At 42.9% G+C, this 20,541-nt stretch overlaps 1 protein-coding gene across 1 annotated transcript in view; it reads left to right on the top strand.

Moving 5' to 3' along the window:
• The window catches only part of RASA2 (RAS p21 protein activator 2), a 90,310-nt gene that overhangs the window by 7,855 nt on the left and 61,914 nt on the right, over positions 1-20,541 (top strand). The window contains exon 2 of the mRNA XM_073674389.1: positions 19,248-19,365. Coding sequence (XP_073530490.1) covers positions 19,248-19,365 — 118 coding nt within the window. The remainder of the gene's footprint in view (positions 1-19,247; positions 19,366-20,541) is intronic.

Below are 20,541 nucleotides of genomic sequence, written 5' to 3'. Positions count from 1 at the left end.
ATGACCTATCCTCAGAATAGTCCTAGACTACCCCTTCAAGGTTATTATATTTGACATAGGTGTGTGACTTATATGTAAAGTATAATGAAATGACTCTGCTGCCCTTGCCCCAGTCTACAGAGCAAAGCTGAAAAGTGAGCTGCAGAAAGCAGGGTCTGGCAACCTATAAAACAACCATAGAATAAAGCAGAAAACACCAGCAAGTATTTAAAACCTGATTTAAAGTGATCACTTTCTGATGGTAAAGGTTGGTTGTGTGAATTAAATTTTCACTTCTGCTAATTTTTTTTTTTTGTTTAAACTCAAACAAGAATGAATTAAGTAAAATAGAAAATTGTAGAGTGTGAGCGTGTCTGAAGAGCTAAGCTGCATATGAGATGTTACTTATTGTCCTCTAGAGATATTGCAGTTTAATTCATTACTATCTAGTTACCTAACAGAGCTGGATATAGAGAAGGTGAATATGTGGTTACTAAGGGCAGAACAAAACCGATACATAATACATGTGTTTAACAATATGCTGCAGCCATAAAGGGCTGGATGTTCTTCATTGAAGAAAAATGTCCTAGATTAATGAAGACAACCACAGTGGTGCTGAGTGTGAAAAGTATTTCCCCTGTGAGGAAGTGGCTGAAAGCTTTAGTACATCACCTATTCATCGTGCAATATCGGTTTTGTTTCTTAAAAAAAAATCAACAGTTTAAACTTGTCATTGAGGTGGGGTTATAGGCACAACAGAGATTGTGTGTAAGAAGACAATGGTGGAGGAAAGGAGATTGCGGTTTCCGTTATGCACTGAAACTGCACAGATGTACAAAACACATCGCGCTCACTTCCTAATGACGTGTCTACGTCTTACTGCAAAACGTTGGCACGTTACTTTTTCAGTTTTACTTGCTTGCCACAAGTTGATTGTAAAGGGATCTTAACTTCAGATTAGGGGCCGTTTAAAATTCAAAAAAGGAAAAAACAAATAATATTTGCAAATGTGATAAAATAAACACTACTTGTCTATTCCATCCAGAACAAGTGCTACTGGTCTTTAACCCACGGCTAGCATGTGGACACAGAGATCACGGGGTAATCTGCAGAGTATCCCCGGTGAATGGTGTCAGGCAGGGGGCAAAAAATGAAGAGAAGCTTAGAAGGCTTTCTTTTGGGAAACATTGTGACCCACAGCCCTGCTCTCCTCACTGATGGCTCTACGTGTGTAAAGTACAGCAGAGCTATGTGTCATTGCAAACACCTCAACAGTTCTCATTTCACAGCAGTCAATATGAAGAAAGGAGATGTACAGCAGAGCTAACCGTTCCCTGAGATGGAAACTGCGAGAGGTGCTTGTAATGACATATAGCTCTGCTGTACTCTACACAGGTGGTGCTTAGATGATAGAGGAGAGTAGGGCTATGTATTCTATGTCTCGCAGAAAAAACTTGCTCTAATATTTTCTGGGGGGCATTATTTATTTTTTTCCCTCCAGGATGCCTCCTGCTTTTAATTGGTCAATGTCATGCAGGGGAAGAGGTAGCCGCCCCCAGAGGCGAATCTTTGCTAACTCCCCTTTGGATGTAGAATAAATTTAAATCCAAACTTTACAAGCTAATATCTCTGCAATGATTGAATTAGAAATTAGTTTTTATTATATTATGCTTTATCCAGCTCTGCAGCCACTTTCCTATTATCTGGCTGGTTGATCATACTAAAACTGGTGAGAAGTTCTCTGTAAATGATAAAGTTCTGGCTGTCTCCTGCCACCACTAGGAGGAGCATGCTGCATATAGATTGTCATTGTAGAACCAATATTGGCTATGGAATTATTGTCGTATTGCAGCCAGTCCCATTCACTTGGTTCAGACGCAGTACATGGGCTAATTTGGTGCTGTCTCTTAAAAAAATAAAATAAGTGCCTTTTTTGTTGAACTTGGTCACCACCTCCAATATTGGCATACCCTACGTCCTTCGGAATAGTATGACCTAATGTGAATAGAGATACCAAACCCTTTCAGACATCCCATGGGAAATTAAATAAGCGTGTTTTATTTTTTTGCCTTATTCTTTTTTTCATTTTTTTTTTTTTCCCCAGAGTTGAGAAGTGGTGACAGACGTCTTATGTCAGTGAACAGCCCAAAAGGAAACTCGAGTAGATACAGAAGTTACCCATTGTGAATATTCATCAGGGAGTCCTTTAGACTCTATATTGAATTCCTTTTTCGGGGGGTTTCCCTGAAGCAAGATATTGTTTTATTGTGATTCAGAAGGGTGTGTATTGATGCCTGCCATCAGGAAGAATACGTTGGGCGCCGCTCCCCAACACTGGAGCATGAATTTCCAAAGTATATCTTTTACATGTCTGGTTTAGACTAAAGGTGCTATTACAGTGCGCGACACAAACAGCGTTCAACAGCTGCCGACCCGCAACATGTCTCCGGATGGCAATCGCTTAATAGCCTGTTTACACCGACTGGCCCCAGTTTAGGTGTGCACTGAGCAATCAGTAATGTTTTTTTCTGTGCCTTCACTAATCAGCTACATTGGCATCAGCTTTCCACTGAGCCTTCACCGACTAGCCACATTGGCTCCAGCGGTCCACTGAGCCTTCGCCGACCAGCCACATTGGCTTCAGCGGTCCACTGAGCCTTCACCAACCAGTCATAATGTAAACCCGAAAAGGCCAAGTTTCGTTCCCATTGTTCTCCTTTGGGGTATACTTCGTGGCTGGTTGGCGCAGGCTCAGCATAATGTTTTAGTCCGTGTTCTTAGCAGGGCACCTAAAGATTATCATGAATGAATGAATGCTCTTAAAACGCTCGTTTCACTATTATCTTACAGTGTGAACAGACTGCGATCTTCCGATGAATGAGTAAAATGCTCTTGCATCGGGTGAAGTGACCTTTTGCGCAGCTGTGTTCTTGGCGGTGCATCGTCCTTGGTAAACACGACTCGCACTGCCGAGAACCATGGCGGTATGGATTTATTACAGATCGCTCTGAGCGCATCATTTACTCTGGCCTGCCTATGTAAACAGGTGGTTAAATGGTCATATTGTGCCGTCGGTAGGTCTGTGTAAAAGGACCCTTAGCGTGCAGGAGTGAGGAGGATGGCGATCTATGCGGGCACGAGATTTCCTGTCTGCCACCTGATGTCACACACACATAGGTGGCTATTAGCAAGCCAAAAGATCTTTTTACCTGACAGATGAATGTTTTGTTCATTTGTCGGGTGATTGGCAGCCGGCTTACACACACAATTATTGAGAAACGGGCTTTCCTGGGTGCGCTTGTTCCTGATAAGTGTGCAGTGTAAATATAAAATATCATATAAAGTTAGATTGTATGATGAAAACCAGTAGTCATGCAGTGAGATATATTGCCAATTTATTTATTTTATTTTCTCTAATAATCCCCCACGACAACACACAGGAGGAGGATGTAACCCCACCCTAATAGGGACAGGAAATACGAAGAGTTTTAAATAGCCCCTCCCACATCCTCCCTCCAGTGTTATTTCCTGTCCCTATCAGGGATGAAGAGGTCATCCCCGGTGTGCTGGGCCGGCGACAGGCACTGGGGGAAAGCTACTAGCAGGGCAGCGGAGGATCGAGCGGTCTTTATCTCTCCTCCTCAAGGTGCTGCTCCCGTCTCCTCCGGATTCGGGACCCCCTCCTGCAGTCCGCACTCTCGGGCAAGGTCTGCAGGATCTTCTGACCGGAGGTCTCTCTGACCTCTCCGGTCCATCTCCTCCTCCTCTCCCCCGCTGGATGCTCGGGCGATGCCGGCTCCAGGATGTGGAGCGCACGCCCCGGCGCCGGAAGTGACGTCGGACGCCGGGTGGTGGATGATGACGTCACTTCCGGCAGTTTGCTTTCCACTGTGGACCGCATCAAAAAGCTATGGGGGAAAAAGAGCGTAATGCCGCCGGTGATCAGAAATCTTCACCTGGACACCGGGGGAGGAGCCCTCTAAACAGAGGGAGGCGCTGATCCAGTCGCCCATAAAAGGAGCCCTGGACTGGAAGACATCTACAGGTAGGACAAAACCATGTCTGTTGAAGCTTCTCGCTCTGCATCTGTAGAGCCCAGTGCCGGTCTGGTCCCAGTAAGTATGGCACTGGTAGTCCATCTCCCAGATGCAGGAAATAGTGATTATAGCTCCCCTCTCTTGTAGGGGGACAAGGAACCTGCATCTGGAGAAAAAGTTAAACCGTTACGCAGATGTCCCATCTGTACAAAAAAAACTATTGTCCTCCATAGAAAGCCCCTATGCAAGGACTGTACTGAGAAGATTATCAGGCAGGAACAACCTTCCTTAATGGAGGAGATAAAGGGGATTGTACGTCAGGAGATCAAATCCTCCTTAGCCTCGGTCACTCTCCCTACGCCCTCACCTAGTCAGGGTTCTACATCTACTCCCTCAGCAGCCAAAAAGAGGAAGACTCTCAAGAGGAGATATATATCTCGGAAGATCTTCCAGAGGAAGGTGAACTAAGTCCAACCCCTGATAACTCCCAACGAGAGAGATATTACTTTCCATCAGATAGCTTGGAGGAACTCCTCATGGCAGTAAGGAGAACTATGGAGGTCGAGGAAGAAAAAGTGCCCCAAACAGTACAGGATCAGATGTTTGGGGGGCTACGTTCCAGGAAAAAATTAGTGTTCCCTATACACCAGAGTATTAGGGACTTAGTCTTAGAGGAGTGGGAATCTCCAGAAAAGAGATTAAATACCCCTACAGAATTAAGTGATAGATTTCCTGTAGACAATGAGACGGCAGAATGCTGGTCTGAAGTCCCAAGAGTGAATATCCAAATTGCACGAGTAGCAAAGAAAACCACACTGCCCTTTGAAGAGTCCTCTCAATTAAAAGACCCCTTGGAACGCAAAATGGAGGGACTACTCAGAAAATCCTGGGAGAACTCGGCAACACTATTAAGCACCAACGCAGTCTCTATGGGCGTAGCTCGATCAATGGCTCGTTGGCTAGATCAACTGGAGGAACACCTAGTTTCAGGCATCCCCAGAGAAGACATCTTGGCATCCCTACCGCTTCTACAGAAAGCTACGGGGTTTTTAGCAGACGCGTCTGCAGAATTCGTGATAGTGGCGGCAAGAGCATCTGGGCTATCAAACTCTGTAAGAAGGGCCCTATGGTTGAAATCCTGAAACGGCGACGTGGCATCAAAAATGAAGTTGTCTTCCATCCCCTTTAAGGGGAAATACATGTTCGGGCCAGCCCTAGATGATCTTCTAGAGAAGGCCTCAGACAAGAAGAAGGCCATCCTGGAACCTAGGAATGTGAGGAAGAGGCCTTTTCGTCCCTCCCAAGAGCAGACCCCACAATATAGGGGTAAAGGCAAAACAGGACGATGGAGCTACCCAAAAGGTAGAGGAGTCAAAAACTTTTTTCTTTCCCAAAACCAAGGTCAGAACAGACCATGACGTTAGGACAGTCGGGGGCTACATCTCGAGTTTTCTCCCTCGGTGGAGGGTTGTCGAGTTCGGAGTAAAAATAAATTTCTCCTCCTATCCTCCAGAGAGGATAAGGTTAACACCGCTCTCCTCTGAGTCGTCAGGCCACCCTGATATCTGGTCTTACAGACCTATTGTCCTCAGGGGTGATATCCCTGGTTCCTACAAGAGAGATAAGCACAGGACATTATTCCAGACTCTTCCTAATAAAAAAAAACCAAATGGCTCACACCGAGTTATAATCAATCTAAGGGCACTGAATCAGTATATCCACTACCAACGATTCAAGATGGAATCCATCAGGTCGACGGTCCCCCTGATAGGACAGGACCATGTCATGGCCACAATCGACCTCCAGGATGCATATTACCACATCCCCATACATCTACTTCACAGGAGGTTCCTAAGATTCGCAGTGGCTCAGGGGGATCTAGTAATCCACTATCAATTCAATGTTCTCCCATTTGGAATTTCATCAGCCCCGCGAATATTTACAAAAGTCATGGCAGAAGTCATGGCTTATATCAGGGATCAGCACATTTCAATAGTACCTCGACGACCTGTTATTAATCGGGCCCTCAGTACCAGTACTCCGAGAACATCTACAGTTGACCACTCAGATCCTATCGTCTCTGGGCTGGTTAGTGAACCAAAAAGATCAGATATGGTTCCCTCCATGACAAAAACATTTCTAGGAGTACTATTGGATTCCTACAGCCAGATGTCATTCCTGCCCAAACAAAAACAGGTCATGATAAAAGCAAAAATCAATGTCCTAAGGAGCAGAAGATTAGTATCATTAAGAGACACCATGTCGGTCCTTGGGTCTATGACATCCTGTATTCAGATGGTGGCCTGGGCTCAGGCGCATACCCGAACATTACAGACCCACATCCTTACGAATTGGGACGGATCCCCACGGTCTCTGAACAGGAGAATCCCTATACCACCACGAGTAAGGACCTCTCTATTCTGGTGGCTGAACCGAAAAAATCTGAACAGAGGAGTACCATGGATCCAGAATCCGCTGGTAACCATAAAGGTGGATGCCAGCGAAAAGCGATGGGGAGCCATGGTCTCCCAAGAGCTATTCCAGGGTATATGGACCAAAGAGGTGAGCTCATCAAATTTCAGAGAACTAAAAGCCGTAGAGGAAGTCCTCAGAGCAGCAGAGCCTCTGGTCCAGAAATCTCACATTCAGATATTTTCAGACAATATCACCACCGTAGCCCACCTTCGTCATCAAGGGGGCACAAGATGCGAAAGCTTAAAAGAAATCTCACCAAGAATATTCTCCTGGGCCGAAGAACGTCTTCTATCCTTGTCGGCTCTTCATATCAAAGGTTCAGTCAATATCCAGGCGGACTTCTTAAGCCGAACAAAGATTCTTCCAGGAGAGTGGAGCCTAAACCAGACGTCTTCCAGATGTTAGTCGAGAGATGGGGCTATCCAGAGGTAGATCTCTTCGCCGGACACCAGAATGCGAAAGTACCTCAATATTTCTCCCTGGATCCAAACGGCCCTTGCCTGGGCGTGGACGCATTCGCTTACAAATGGGAATTCAAACTAGCGTATGCCTTTCCCCCAATACCTATCCTTTCAAAAACCTTACAGAAGATAAGGACCAAAGGGACCAGAGTAATCCTAGTGGCCCCGCGCTGGCCAAAAAGAAGTTTGGTTCGGAACGTTAACCAGTCTGAGTGTGGAGAGCCCTCTAATCCTTCCTCCCATCAAGGATCTCCTTCTCCAGGGACCGATTCACCATCCGGATCCCGAGAGACTACATCTAACTGCCTGGCTTCTGAATTCCTGATATTAAAAACAAGAGGCCTCTCAGAGAAAGTCATCAAAACTCTTCAGAAGAGCAGGAAACCTGTAACGAACACCATTTACCATAAGATCTGGAAAACCTTCTTAAGGTGGTGTGCACACTCTCGCCCAGACCCTCATAGGGCTGATGTGGCTCAGATTCTATACTTTCTACAAGAAGGTCTGGACAAAGGTCTCAGACCTAGTACTCTTAAGGTCCAGGTAGCGGCGTTAAGTTCATACTTCGAGCAAAGACTAGCGGAACATCAGTGGGTGAGAAGATTTATGACAGCAGCCTCCCGCATCCACCCTAGAGTAACAGACCTGGTTCCGCCCTGGGACCTTAACATTTGTTCTGAAAGGGTTAACCCTTCCACCCTTTGAGCCCTTATCAACCATAAAACTGGACAGGCTGACCTGGAAAATGGCTTTTCTGGTGGCAATAACTACAGCCAGAAGAGTGTGTGAACTACAGGCCCTTTCGGTCAACGAACCCTACCTGAGAATCCTGGAAGATCGTCTAATTTTCCAACTTGACCCTTCATTTCTACCTAAGGTGGTCTCAAATTTCCACAGATCTCAGGAGATAATCCTTCCATCTTTTTGTGACAACCCAAATGACAAAAAAGAGATGGAATTCCACACTCTGGACGTTCGGAGAAAAGTACTGCACTATCTTCAGGAAACAGAAGAAGGAAGGAAAGACAAGAACCTATTTGTCCATACACAAGGTCCAAACAAAAGAAAGCAGCAAAATCCACAATAGCCAACTGAATTAAGAGGTCGATTACGGAGGCTTACAAGATCTAGAATCTACCTCCTCCAGCAAAGCTCAAGGCCCATTCTACAAGGGCGATATCTGTCTCCTGGGCTGCAAAAAACAGCGCATCCATCGAACAGATTTGCAGAGCTGCCACATGGTCCTCAATTCATACTTTCTCCAAACACTACAGACTAGACCTAATGTCTGTTGGAGATTTAGCCTTTGGAAGGAAGGTCCTTCAGGCTATTGTCCCTCACTAGTATATCTTTGGTATACCTCCTGTGTGCTGTCGTGGGGGGTTATTAGAGAAAATAGAATTAGACTTACCGGTAATTCGGTTTCTAATAACCCATCACGACAGCACGCTTATTGTTTCTACGACAGCTTGATCAGTAGAAATAAAAATTAATTTGAAGCATCTATACTCTTGTGGTCCTTTTGTAATAACACTGGAGGGAGGATGTGGGAGGGGCTATTTAAACCTCTTCGTATTTCCTGTCCCTATTAGGGTAGGGTTACATCCTCCTCCTGTGTGCTGTTGTGGTGGGTTATTAGAAACCGAATTTCTGGTAAGTCTAATTCTATTTTTTCAAAAGTGACTGCAAGAAACGCAGTCGTATTGGCTGTCACTTATGTCTTCCTGGATACTGACAACAAGTAGGCATTTTATCAGCGTGTTTGCACTCAGGAGAGTGTTGAGCAGCAAAGTGCTGCTGCAGTCACAAAACATGGCTGCACAGAACTGCCGCCATACTGGCAAAAATACTGTTCTAGCTTCTGATTTACCAATAAAAAGGTCATTTTCTTTTGGGTGGCAAAATAATGAAGGTGCTGACCCTTTAAACAGGCCATCCATCCACATCCCTTTCTATTAAGTAATATGTTCTTGCTCTGCCTCTTCCACCCACGCACTTTACATCATCTCTGGTTGTAATGTTTTTCTAAGAATACTTCTCTACTGAGAGTTATGAAATCTCTTTTTGTTGTGCTGCCGCTCTCATTTTAGTCCTCTATAAACAAGTTGTAGTATTTTTTTCATTATGTTTTGCAGATAGTACACACACATTATTACTATTACTGTTGTTATTATTATTATTACTTTGGGCCTGATTCATCAAAGTGTCTACTCCACAATTCTGCTGTAAAAAAACACCTTGAAATGCCGCAAATTTGCAACAGTTTGCAACTTTTGCTGTCCTTTCTGGCCTGTTTTGTCAAAGTGAGCAGAGCTGGGGCAGGACTGGGCTCAATGACCTAGTCCAACTAGCAAATTTGTCAAAATTTTACACTAAATTACGCCAGAAATGTACTGATTTCTGGCGGGGAGCCATATGATAGTTGTAAGATGCACCAAATTAAAAATTTGCCTTTTAGTGAATTTGGCGCTTCTTCCTCCAGTGTTCCATTACGGAGTAGACTGGTGTGCAGTACGCAAGTGTTAATAAAGAAGCTTTACAATGAATTTCCAGTGGCCTGGACATAAACCATCCTGGGTATGTATCATAACCCTGATAGAATTCTCTTTTTTACTATATTTTCCTGTCGTCTACTTTATTAAAATCCTATTCCACTAAACTTTTAAACTCAACACTCCATTGTCTTATATAAAAGGAGGAGTCCAAGGCCCACGAATAAAGCAACCTACTCCTTCAATGGTATCGTCACTGAACTACTTCATCCAGCATGTCTGACAGCCTACTTTTTGAATAGGCTGCCAAGAATACCAGTGTGTGTATATATAACTAAAGTCATACCTTTACATACACCTTAGAACAGGGGTCTCAAACATGTGGCCCCTGAGGCTCCGTTGTGTGGTCCTTAGGCCCCTGAGATAATCGCGTCCAGCGAGCCAGGGACCGCTGACTTCAGGACTTATTTTCAAATAAATGTGCGTCCTCACCAAGGGAGCGAGGTCAGGTGTGGAGAATTAATTTTTTATGTGTTTGTAAAGAGCAGCGGTATGGGGGACATTATTACCAGAAGGGGACAAGGATGGGGACATTCCTATAAGATGGGACCAGGATGGGGACATTATTACAGGATAATGTCCCCTATTACCGGATGGATAGGGGACCATTGTTACAAGCTTAGATATATTACTACAGGACGGGGACATTATCAGAGGTTTGGGAATATTATTACAGGATTGGATACATTATTACAGGATTGGGCCAGAATTACTATAGGGGGCTTGTTGAAAAACTGTTACTGTATGGGGCCGATTGAGGGCCAAAAAAAGGAAAACCTTTTAAAGAAAATTTTAAAATAAAGAATGAAAAAATATTTAAATATTTAGCCATCAAAAATGCTGGTTTATGTAAAAATAGAAGACCTGTGTAATAACCATACCATTAAAAAGAATAAAAGACATGGCAAAAAAAAAAAAGATGATGATCAAAGTAATACGGAAAAATAATGTTATCACTGAAAACCTAATCTTCTCCCACAAAGAACGCGGCCCTTCATATTCAAATTTTTTTTCTATGTGCGGCCCCTTTAACCGGCTCCGTTTGAGACCACTGCCTTAGAGAACTTTGTAGTAGATAATTTTTTAAGGAGTTTCTTTGGTTGGAACCTCTCCAAAAACTGCTTCAAATTCTTGGAAAGCTCTTCCTATTCATTGCTATGAGAAATCCACTTTGCTGATCATATTAGGCTCTGTGTACACTGTGTTTTTCAAGGAGGAGTTGGAGTAGAAACTGAGCTTAAACTCTCTCAAATCTTCCTCTAAAATGCAAAACTTATCAAATTTGGCGTTTCTCCTCTGAAAGCAGAAAAAAACTGAAAAACTTTGTGGACATAGCCCCAGTTTCTGCTCCGAAAACTCAGTAAAAATTCTCCAATTCTGTTTTTTTTTTTTTTTTTTTTAAAGCTTTCTTTATTTCTTGGGGAGGTTTTAAAGAAACACCAGGTAGGGTTAAAAAAAGGAAATTTTTCAAATTCACAATATCCAATCGAAAAACTGAAAAGAAAACTGCAAAAACCACTTTAGGAAATACAAAACTCATCCAAAAAACTCCCCAAAACATTTGCATTTCCAGAAGAGGATTCTGTTTGAAAAAGTTGTGATTTTTGAGCACCTCACAAAAGCTCTATGTGAACATAGATCGTTTTAACACACCTGGGAAACACGGAGGGTACTGCAATACCCGGCAATCGGACCTGCGCTAACTGCCCCATACATGCCCATGACACGGCTCAGATCAGGACCTGTTGGTAGGCCCAGGTATTGCGATACTAAGGCTATGTTCATGTTTTTTTCGGTGCTTTTTTTAATGCAATTTTTTACCTTCCTTTTACAGTACCAGCAAAGTTTGAGATTTCAGAAATCTCATGCACACAGCTAGTTTTTTTTTTCTCATTATTTTGTGCAAAACCTTGGGTTTTGCAAAATGCACAGTGTCACTTCTTTCAGTGTTTTTTTCAGCATTTTTCACCCATTGAAAGCAATGGGTAGTGCAAAAACGCAGGTATCAGGTTTTGCTGCGTTTGTGGTGCCAAAACCTGAGGAAGTTGAATTAGGTTATTTTTTTGGCTCTAAACGTAATCAGCATGAACAGGAGACAAATATACACTGATAAAACCGTACCAAAAATGCTGCAAAATCTCAGGAAAACCTGCTTTTTTTGAGGCATTAACTTCACTGCCAAGAGAGCAGGTTTTGCTGCAGAAAAAAAATGCAGCACAAATGCAATGTGTGAGCATAGCCTTACACAGTATGTGCTGAAAATGGCTCAACCACATTCTTAAAACTTAGTTTTTGACAGTTCCTGACATTTTAATCCCCGTCCACATTCGCTCTCTTAGGCCCCTTAGGATCAGTACTATGGTATATGGCGCATGTTTGCTTGTCTTTGACCAACATCACAGGTCTTAACACTCTTATTAAAGCAGGAGAGGTGCTTGGCGCGACTGTGCAAGACCGAAAAGTCATAAACTGAAAAATGTCTAAATATTTTGGGCCTAATGGATTTAATCTGCTGTGTCGTTGTTGCCCATAGCAACCCATCAGAGTTTAGTGTTGATCTCTGTATACCTTTTGTTAAAATAAAAGCGGTGGTCGGATCGGTTGCTCGGGGCAACGCTGGCACTTCTTACTCTTTTAGGCATACGGGGCTTGTTGTGACTCAGTGTTTCTGTGGGAGGCAGATCGTTCCCTCATCCAGATTTCCTTTAGTCATTTAGAGGAACTTCTGTCACATTATACTTTTTTTTTAAATTAATTCACAATCCCACTAAAGAAATGCATCATGTGGAGGCGTCCTAACTAAATCCTTCGTCTCGCTAGAATAGCTTTCAAGTTTTGTCCCTCATTTCTCAATCTCTCTCAGTACCTGCGTTTCCATACGAGCAGTGAGCAAATCCGTACTATAGACTATAGAGATCAACAGGGCAGTCACAAAAATTGTAACCCCTTCCCTCCATGACAGATATCTATCAGTGTGTGGGTGTATGGAGACTCCGGGTAGGTGGCGGCTGTGCTTTACAGCCAGCACCTGGTCTTAACAGTAGTGACCAGAGCTAGCTACAATTGCTGCTGTTCTAATCTCTAAAGACACGTTCACACATTCAGTATTTGCTCAGTTTTTTACCTCAGTATTTGTAAGCCAAAACCAGGAGAGGAACAATCAGAGGAAAAGTATAATAGAAACACGTCACCCCTTCTGTATTTTTCCCTTGTTTGGCTTGCAAATAAATACTGAGGTAAAATACTGACCAAATACTGAACATGTGAACTTGGCCTAATAGTGACATTTAAGTGGTGCGATCTTGCTGGGGCATCCATCTCCTTTCACCCTACCACCTATGGCTGAATGTGGGCTGCCTGAGGGGAACATCCGCATAGATGCCCCTTGATTTATACTGTCCTGGTAGATGGCCCGTCTCAGGACGGTGACTGTAGTAGAAAATGCATCTACTTAGCGCTTCGATGTGGGCAGTAACTGAGTGTACCAGGAGGCACTACACTGGGGCAGTGGGTGATGTGGCATCGTTCTCCCTCAACCCCTACCCCCCAGCTGGTGCGTGCGGGACACTGTGTCCTCTGCAGCTTAAACAGTTAGGTGTTGTAGCCTCTCTGTTGGGCCAAATACAAGTGCTTCTCACTAAATTTAGAATATCATCAAAAAGTTAATTTATTTCATTTCTTCAATACAAAAAGTGAAACTCGTATGTTATATACAGTCATTACAAACACAGTGATCTATTTCAAGTGTTTATTTCTGTTAATGTTGATGATTATGGCTTACAGCCAATGAAAACATAAAAGTCATTATCTCAGTAAATTAAAATAATCAACAAAAAACACCTGCAAAGGCTTCCTAAGCGTTTAAAAAGGTCCCTTAGTCTTTTTTAGTCGGCTCCACAATCATGGAGAAGACTGCTGACTTGACAGATGTCCAGAAGGCAGTCACTGACACACTCCACAAGGTCCCAGAGTCTGGAGGAAGAGTGGAGAGGCCACAATCCAAGCTGCTTGAGGTCTAGTGTGAAGTTTCCACAATCAGTGATGGTTTGGGGAGCCATGTCATCTGCTGGTGTAGGTCCACTGTTATCAAGACCAAAGTCAGCGCAGCCATCTACCAGGAAATTTTAGAACACTTCATGCTTCCCTCTGCCGACAAGCTTTTTCGAGATGGAAATTTCATTCTCCAGCAGGACTTGGCACCTGTCCACACTGCCAAAAGTACCAATACCTGGTTTAAAAACAACCGTATCACTGTGCTTGATTGGCCAGCGAACTCACCTGACCTTAACCCCATAGAGAATCTACGGGGTATTGTCAAGAGGAAGATGAGACACCAGACCCTACCATGTAGACGAGCTGAAGGCTGCTATCAAAGCAACCTGGGCTTCCATAACACCTCAGCAGTGCCACAGGCTGATCGCCTCCATGCCACGCCGCATTGATGCAGTAATTGATGCAAAAGGAGCCCCGACCAAGTATTGAGGGCATTTACTGAACATACATTTCAGTAGGCCAACATTTCAGATTTTAAAAACATTTTTCAAGCTGTTATTATAAAGTATTCTAATTTACTGAGATAATGACTTTTATGTTTTCATTGGCTTTAAGCCATAATCATCAACATTAACAGAAATAAACACTTGAAATAGATCACTCTGTTTGTAATGACTCTATATAATATATGAGTTTCACTTTTTGTATTGAAGAACTGAAATAAATTAACTTTTTGATGATATTCTAATTTAGGGAGATGCACCTGTATATAAATGCTTTAACGTGTCATGGTCATCCAGTCACACACACAAATGTTCCCCACTAGGACTAAAAAATTGAAGTGAATAAAAAATGAAAGAAAAATTGAATCGTACTTTTCAGAAAACCTCTGACAAGTCATGGAGTGTTTGATGGGGGTCCTGGTGCTGAGAAACCACCAGTCTTTATAGCTGATCATCTCTCTCGTTCATTTGATCGCTACTCTCCTTCAAGAGACTGAAGATGGACTCATAGATTTTCTATTGAGTCTGTCATCAGTCTCCGAGAGCAAAACTCGGCTGAGCACTTCTGCCTTTCCATTTTGACAATTGTTGAGACTTTCAGGCCCCCAAACCCAGCAAATCAAAACTGTTATCTTGTCTCTCTTCAATCTCAAAGTTAGGCCTCATTCACACAACAGTATTTAAACCCGAACCTAAAAAAAATGGTATCGGTGTCATCAGCGTACGGTCCATGTGTCCCTTTTTACAAGCAGCGTACAATCCATGTGTCCCTTTTTTTCCAGCAGCGTACGCTCCGTGTCGTGTCCCTTTTTTACCAGCAGCGTACGCTCCGTGTCGTGTCCCTTTTTTACCAGCAGCGTACGCTCCGTGTCGTGTCCCTTTTTTACCAGCAGCGTACGCTCCGTGTCGTGTCCCTTTTTCACCAGCAGCGTACGCTCCGTGTCGTGTCCCTTTTTCACCAGCAGCGTACGCTCCGTGTCGTGTCCCTTTTTCACCAGCAGCGTACGCTCCGTGTCGTGTCCCTTTTTTTCCAGCAGCGTACGCTCCGTGTCGTGTCCCTTTTTTTCCAGCAGCGTACGCTCCGTGTCGTGTCCCTTTTTTTCCAGCAGCGTACGCTCCGTGTCGTGTCCCTTTTTTTCCAGCAGCGTACGCTCCGTGTCGTGTCCCTTTTTTACCAGCAGCGTACGCTCCGTGTCGTGTCCCTTTTTTACCAGCAGCGTACGCTCCGTGTCGTGTCCCTTTTTTACCAGCAGCGTACGCTCCGTGTCGTGTCCCTTTTTTACCAGCAGCGTACGCTCCGTGTCGTGTCCCTTTTTTACCAGCAGCGTACGCTCCGTGTCGTGTCCCTTTTTTACCAGCAGCGTACGCTCCGTGTCGTGTCCCTTTTTTACCAGCAGCATACGCTCCGTGTCGTGTCCCTTTTTTTCCAGCAGCGTACGCTCCGTGTGTTCGTTTTATAGAACGATAGACGGCTGGAGATAGATGGAAAACAACCAGGTGGGAGGTTGCACTTAAATATTTGGCCCCTTCATGATGCACTGAGAGCTTTTGGTTGTGCACCTAAAAGCCTCTGTTTATATCTACGTGAGGGGGTATTGCCAATTTTGTCATTTTTTTAATGGAAGAAATAAGACAGTCTGTTGTGTCTTCTGACGCTGTTTGTTTCCAACTTCTGATCTGCATGATTTTAACTTTTTTTTTTTTTTTAAACCATAGATCTAATAAAAAAAATGGAATTCCCAATGCTGGCGTGAGCTTAGCCGCCTGTCATTGAGTGTAGTAAGGCTGATGAGGGAGTTTATTATTTTACACCTATTTGTGAGATGCATCAAATGAATGAAAATAATGCACATAATAAAGTTTGATCTTTAGGGCTTATACTCACAACTATTTGTCTGCTAATTATTTTTTTTTTAGACTTCACCTAAATTGTGATCCTATATGATCTAAACCACACGTGTCAAACTCTGGCCCGCAAGGTGATTATATTTGGCCCGGAGACACCAGAACCACCACCCCTATGTGGGGCCCATTATTCTGTATGGAGGACTATGTGTGGCCATTATACTGCACGGAGGACTATGTGGGGCCCATTATTCTGTATGGAGGACTATGTGTGGCCATTATACTGCATGGAGGACTATGTTGGGCCCGTTATTCTGTATGGAGGACCATGTGGGTACTGTTATTCTGTATGGAGGACCCTGTGGGGCCCGCTATTCTGTGTGGAGGACCATGTGGGGCCCGCTATTCTGTATGGAGGACCATGTGGGGCCCGCTATTCTGTATACTGGTTGGCCCGCGGCTTTGTGCAAGTTTTTCATCACTGAAAATGGATTTTCTATACGGATCCAAAGATGTTTTTTTTTTAGACCCATATTATGGATGAGCTTATTTTGAGTCTCACAGTTATATGAATAAGTATTTTTGCTCAGAAATAAATCAAAGATCAATGTCGCGTGAATATTGTAATTTTGCTTGCAAATGTATTTATATTTTTTTAATAGTGAATTTATTTGATTTAGTTGCTCACTACGATAAACGTTTCGCCTGAATATTTTTGTTCTAATCATAGCTGAGTAATTATGGAGAACTGAGCTACCGCACAACGTCTGATATAACTTCAGTAGTGGGAAGGTTCATTATCTGATATATCCTATCAGTATAGGAAACCCCATCAGATGTTGAGATTACTAGTTCCTGTTGAGAGGCTTCACCCTCCTGACGTTCAATCTGTCAGTTTTGCATGACAGGAAAGGGCTGTTTCCTTCTATGCAATGAATTATCGTGTGTTGCGTAATTGTCTGCACAGGACCCTAGTATGTAATGTACCAGATATGGTAGATAGCGCCAACCTTCTGCAGGCGGATGCCTAGTGGAATGTGTAAGGTAAAGGCTTTGGCTCCGAGGCACCATAGTGGCCACATGGCCGGCCACCATTGGCAGTACTTCGCTAATTGTCAATGTTCACGTTATTTCCTGTCCCCGAGACATCTCGCAATCTCGTCTGGATATAAGGGTTTGTCCACATCTTCATCCCCTGACGTACGCATCTGACGTGTCCACTGGCAGATGGCCTAAGCTGAGTGTCCCTTTAGAGTGTAAATTGTTAAAACATAGCTTTTAATTTATATAGCTATAAAAACAGGGGGCGCAAAAAAAACATGTAAGACAAACATTTAACAAACAACTAAGAAAAAGTGACCCATGAGTCCTCACAGGTGCACACACTGTCCTCACAAAAGGAGCACGTTGAAGGAACATACACAAATGACCATAGAAGTAATAAATGGAACAATCTCACCATTTGGTTGTCATGTGCAGGTAGTTGGGATTCCAGACAAGAGCCATATACAAAATGGATAAAGTAGGGTCACATAAGAGGGGGGGGGGGGCATATAAATCTCATGCCACACATTACCCCAGTGGAGACCCACATTGTCTGGAAACTATAATTGGAGGGGTTAAAAAGTTCAAAAGTTTGGGGTCACCCAGACAATTTTGTGCTTTCCATGAAAACTCATACTTTTATTTATCAAATGAGTTGCAAAATGAATAGAAAATATAGTCCAGACATTGACAAGGTTAGAAATAATGATTTTTATTTGAAAGAATAATTTTCTCCTTCAAACTTTGCTTTCGTCAAAGAATGCTCCCTTTGCAGCAATTACAGCATTGCAGACCTTTGGCATTCTAGCTGTTAATTTGCTGAGGTAATCTTGAGAAATTTCCCCCAATGCTTCATGAAGCCCCTCCCACAAGTTGGATTGGCTTGATGGGCACTTTTTGCCTACCATACGGTCAAGCTGCTCCCACAACAGCTTAATGGGGTTGAGATCTGGTGACTACGCTGGCCACTCCATTACAGATAGAATACCAGCTGCCTGCTTCTTCCCTAAATAGTTCATGCATAATTTGGAGGTGTGCTTTGGGTCATTGTCCTGTTGTAGGATGAAATTGGCTCCAATCAAGCGCTGTCCACAGGGTATGGCACGGCGTTGCAAAATGGAGTGATAACCTTCCTTATTCAAAATCCCATTTACCTTGTACAAATCTCCCACTTTACCAGCAGCAAAGCAACCCCAGACCATCTCATTACCTCCACCATGCTTGACACATGGCGTCAGGCACTCTTCCAGCACCTTTTCAGTTGTTCTGCGTCTCACAAATATTCTTCTATGTGATCCAAACACCTCTAACTTTGATTCGTCTGTTCATAAAACTTTTTTCCAATCTTCCTCTGTCCAATGTCTGTGTTCTTTTGCCCATATTAATCTTTTCCTTTTATTAGCCGGTCTCAGATATGGCTTTTTCTTTGCCACTTTGCCCTGAAGGCCAGAAATCCCGGAGTCGCCTCTTCACTGTAGACGTTGACACTGGCGTTTTGCGTGTACTATTTAATGAAGCTGCCAGTTGAGGAGCTGTTAAGCGTCGATTTCTCAAACTAGAGACTCTAATGTACTTGTCTTGTTGCTCAGTTGTGCAGCGGGGCCTCCCACTTCTCTTTCTACTCTGGTTAGAGCCTGTTTGTGCTCTCCTCTGAAGGGAGTAGTACACACCGTTGTAGGAAATCTTCAGTTTCTTGGCAATTTCTCGAATGGAATAGACTTCATTTCTAAGAACAAGAATAGACTGTCGAGTTTCACATGAAAGTTCCCTTTTTCTGGCCATTTTGAGAGTTTCATAGAACAAACAAATGTAATGCTTCAGATTCTCAACTAGCTCAAAGGAAGGTCAATTTTATAGCTTCTCAAATCAGCCAAACCGTTTTCAGCTGGGCTAACATACTAGTGCAAGGGTTTTCTAGGGTTTGCTAAACATCCATTAGCCTTCTTACAGTTAACAAACACAATGTACCATTAAAATTCTGGAGTGGTGGTTGTGAGAAATGGGCCTCTATACACCTATGTAGATATTGCAAAAAAAAACAAGACGTTTGCAGCTAGAATAGTCATTTACCACATTAGCAATGTATAGAGTGTATTTCTGATTCATTTAATGTTAGCTTCATTGAAAAAAAAAATGCTTTTCTTTAAAAAATAGTGAAATTTCTAAATGACCCCAAACTTTTGAATGGTAGTGTGTGTGTGTGTGTGTGTGTGTGTGTGGTATATATATATATATATATATATATATATATATATATATATATATATATATATATATATATATATATATATATATATATATATATATATATATATATATATGCATTCATATAAATTTAATATTCTCACATTTTTACAGGTGAGGCAAAAAATCTGCTGCCTTATCCAGGACCAAACAAGATGAGGGATTGTTTCTGCACTGTTAATCTGGACCAGGAAGAAATCTTTAGGACCAATGTCGTTGAGAAGTCACTAAAGTAAGAAAAGATGGGAATGTGATAGGTAGCTGATCTGTTCGTTACATATTATTTAGTATTTTGGCCTTACTATTGTTTTGTACGTTTGTAAATCACTTTTTGCATACGGGTAACCATTTCAAGGTGTCCTGTATTTAGTTGTGTTCAGAGGTAGTGCCCACGTTCTGTCTCATGCACTTGGCATATCTCTGCCCTATTTTGCCATTCCAGTCTTGTTGTGGAATACCAGGGCCCCGTGATATACATTTCACAAGCCCCTGGTTGGAGAGCGGGCGTAGTTTTTGCAGGGTCAGACGTTTCATCCACAAACATGTTTCTACATACGTTCATTTAACCTTAAAGCAGTCTGTAAGCAGGAAACTGTGGGCTATGAATAAAGAAAAGAAAAACTGACACAAACCACACTAGTGTTTCTTTTTTAACAATGAGTTCAGCATGTCTTACTAGTTTCCGCTTTATCCCTAGTGAACTCGCTGAGCCTGGTAGGGTGACTGCCGGCACCATCTGGGTGGTAGACGTCAAGTCTTAGGATCGTTTTATTGTGACTTAAGTTCTAGAATAAAGTGACATTCTCTTTATCAGACGTTAATATGACACAAAGCCACAATTACATGGGAAGCTGTAATGTACGAACGACAGCAGTTAGTCTCAGGTTTTTGCATCATTTCCTCTCCTGGCTTCTTCAGTAAATGAATGTTGCACAAACCCTGAATCCGGTTGGTATTCTGCTGACGTGGGTTCTCTGTGTCATTTTCTTTCACTAATTTAAAGTCTTTTTAGGAAGGCCATGAACGTGTTAAATTTCTTTACATTTAAAACCGTAATAATTATTAAATTGTCAAACGCTGTACGTAGCCTCATCAATAGGGATTTAAGGGTCAGTCTACTATGTTAACATAGTTTTTAAATGGGCCCATAATGGTGGTAACATACAAAAAAAAAGCACTACTAGCCCACCACAGCTCTTGAATACTGCTGATTGTGTCCCCCTCTAATCTTCTGCCTTCCTTGTCCAATGGGGGGTGTCAGGTGGCTGTTGTAGTCAATCAGTTGCCATTGATTGGCTGCAGAGGTCACCTGGCTCCTTGTAGCAGAAGCGGAAGCCAGAAGATGATCAGCATTGGACAAAGTCAGCAGTGTTCAGTAGTGGTAGTGGGCTAGGTTTTTTCTTATTTA

Source organism: Phyllobates terribilis, unplaced genomic scaffold, assembly GCF_046119375.1.
Source record: "Phyllobates terribilis strain yellow unplaced genomic scaffold, ASM4611937v1 Scaffold_3__8_contigs__length_932513732, whole genome shotgun sequence".
Lineage (NCBI taxonomy): Eukaryota > Metazoa > Chordata > Amphibia > Anura > Dendrobatidae > Phyllobates > Phyllobates terribilis.
This window is presented reverse-complemented; position numbering and strand designations above follow the sequence as displayed.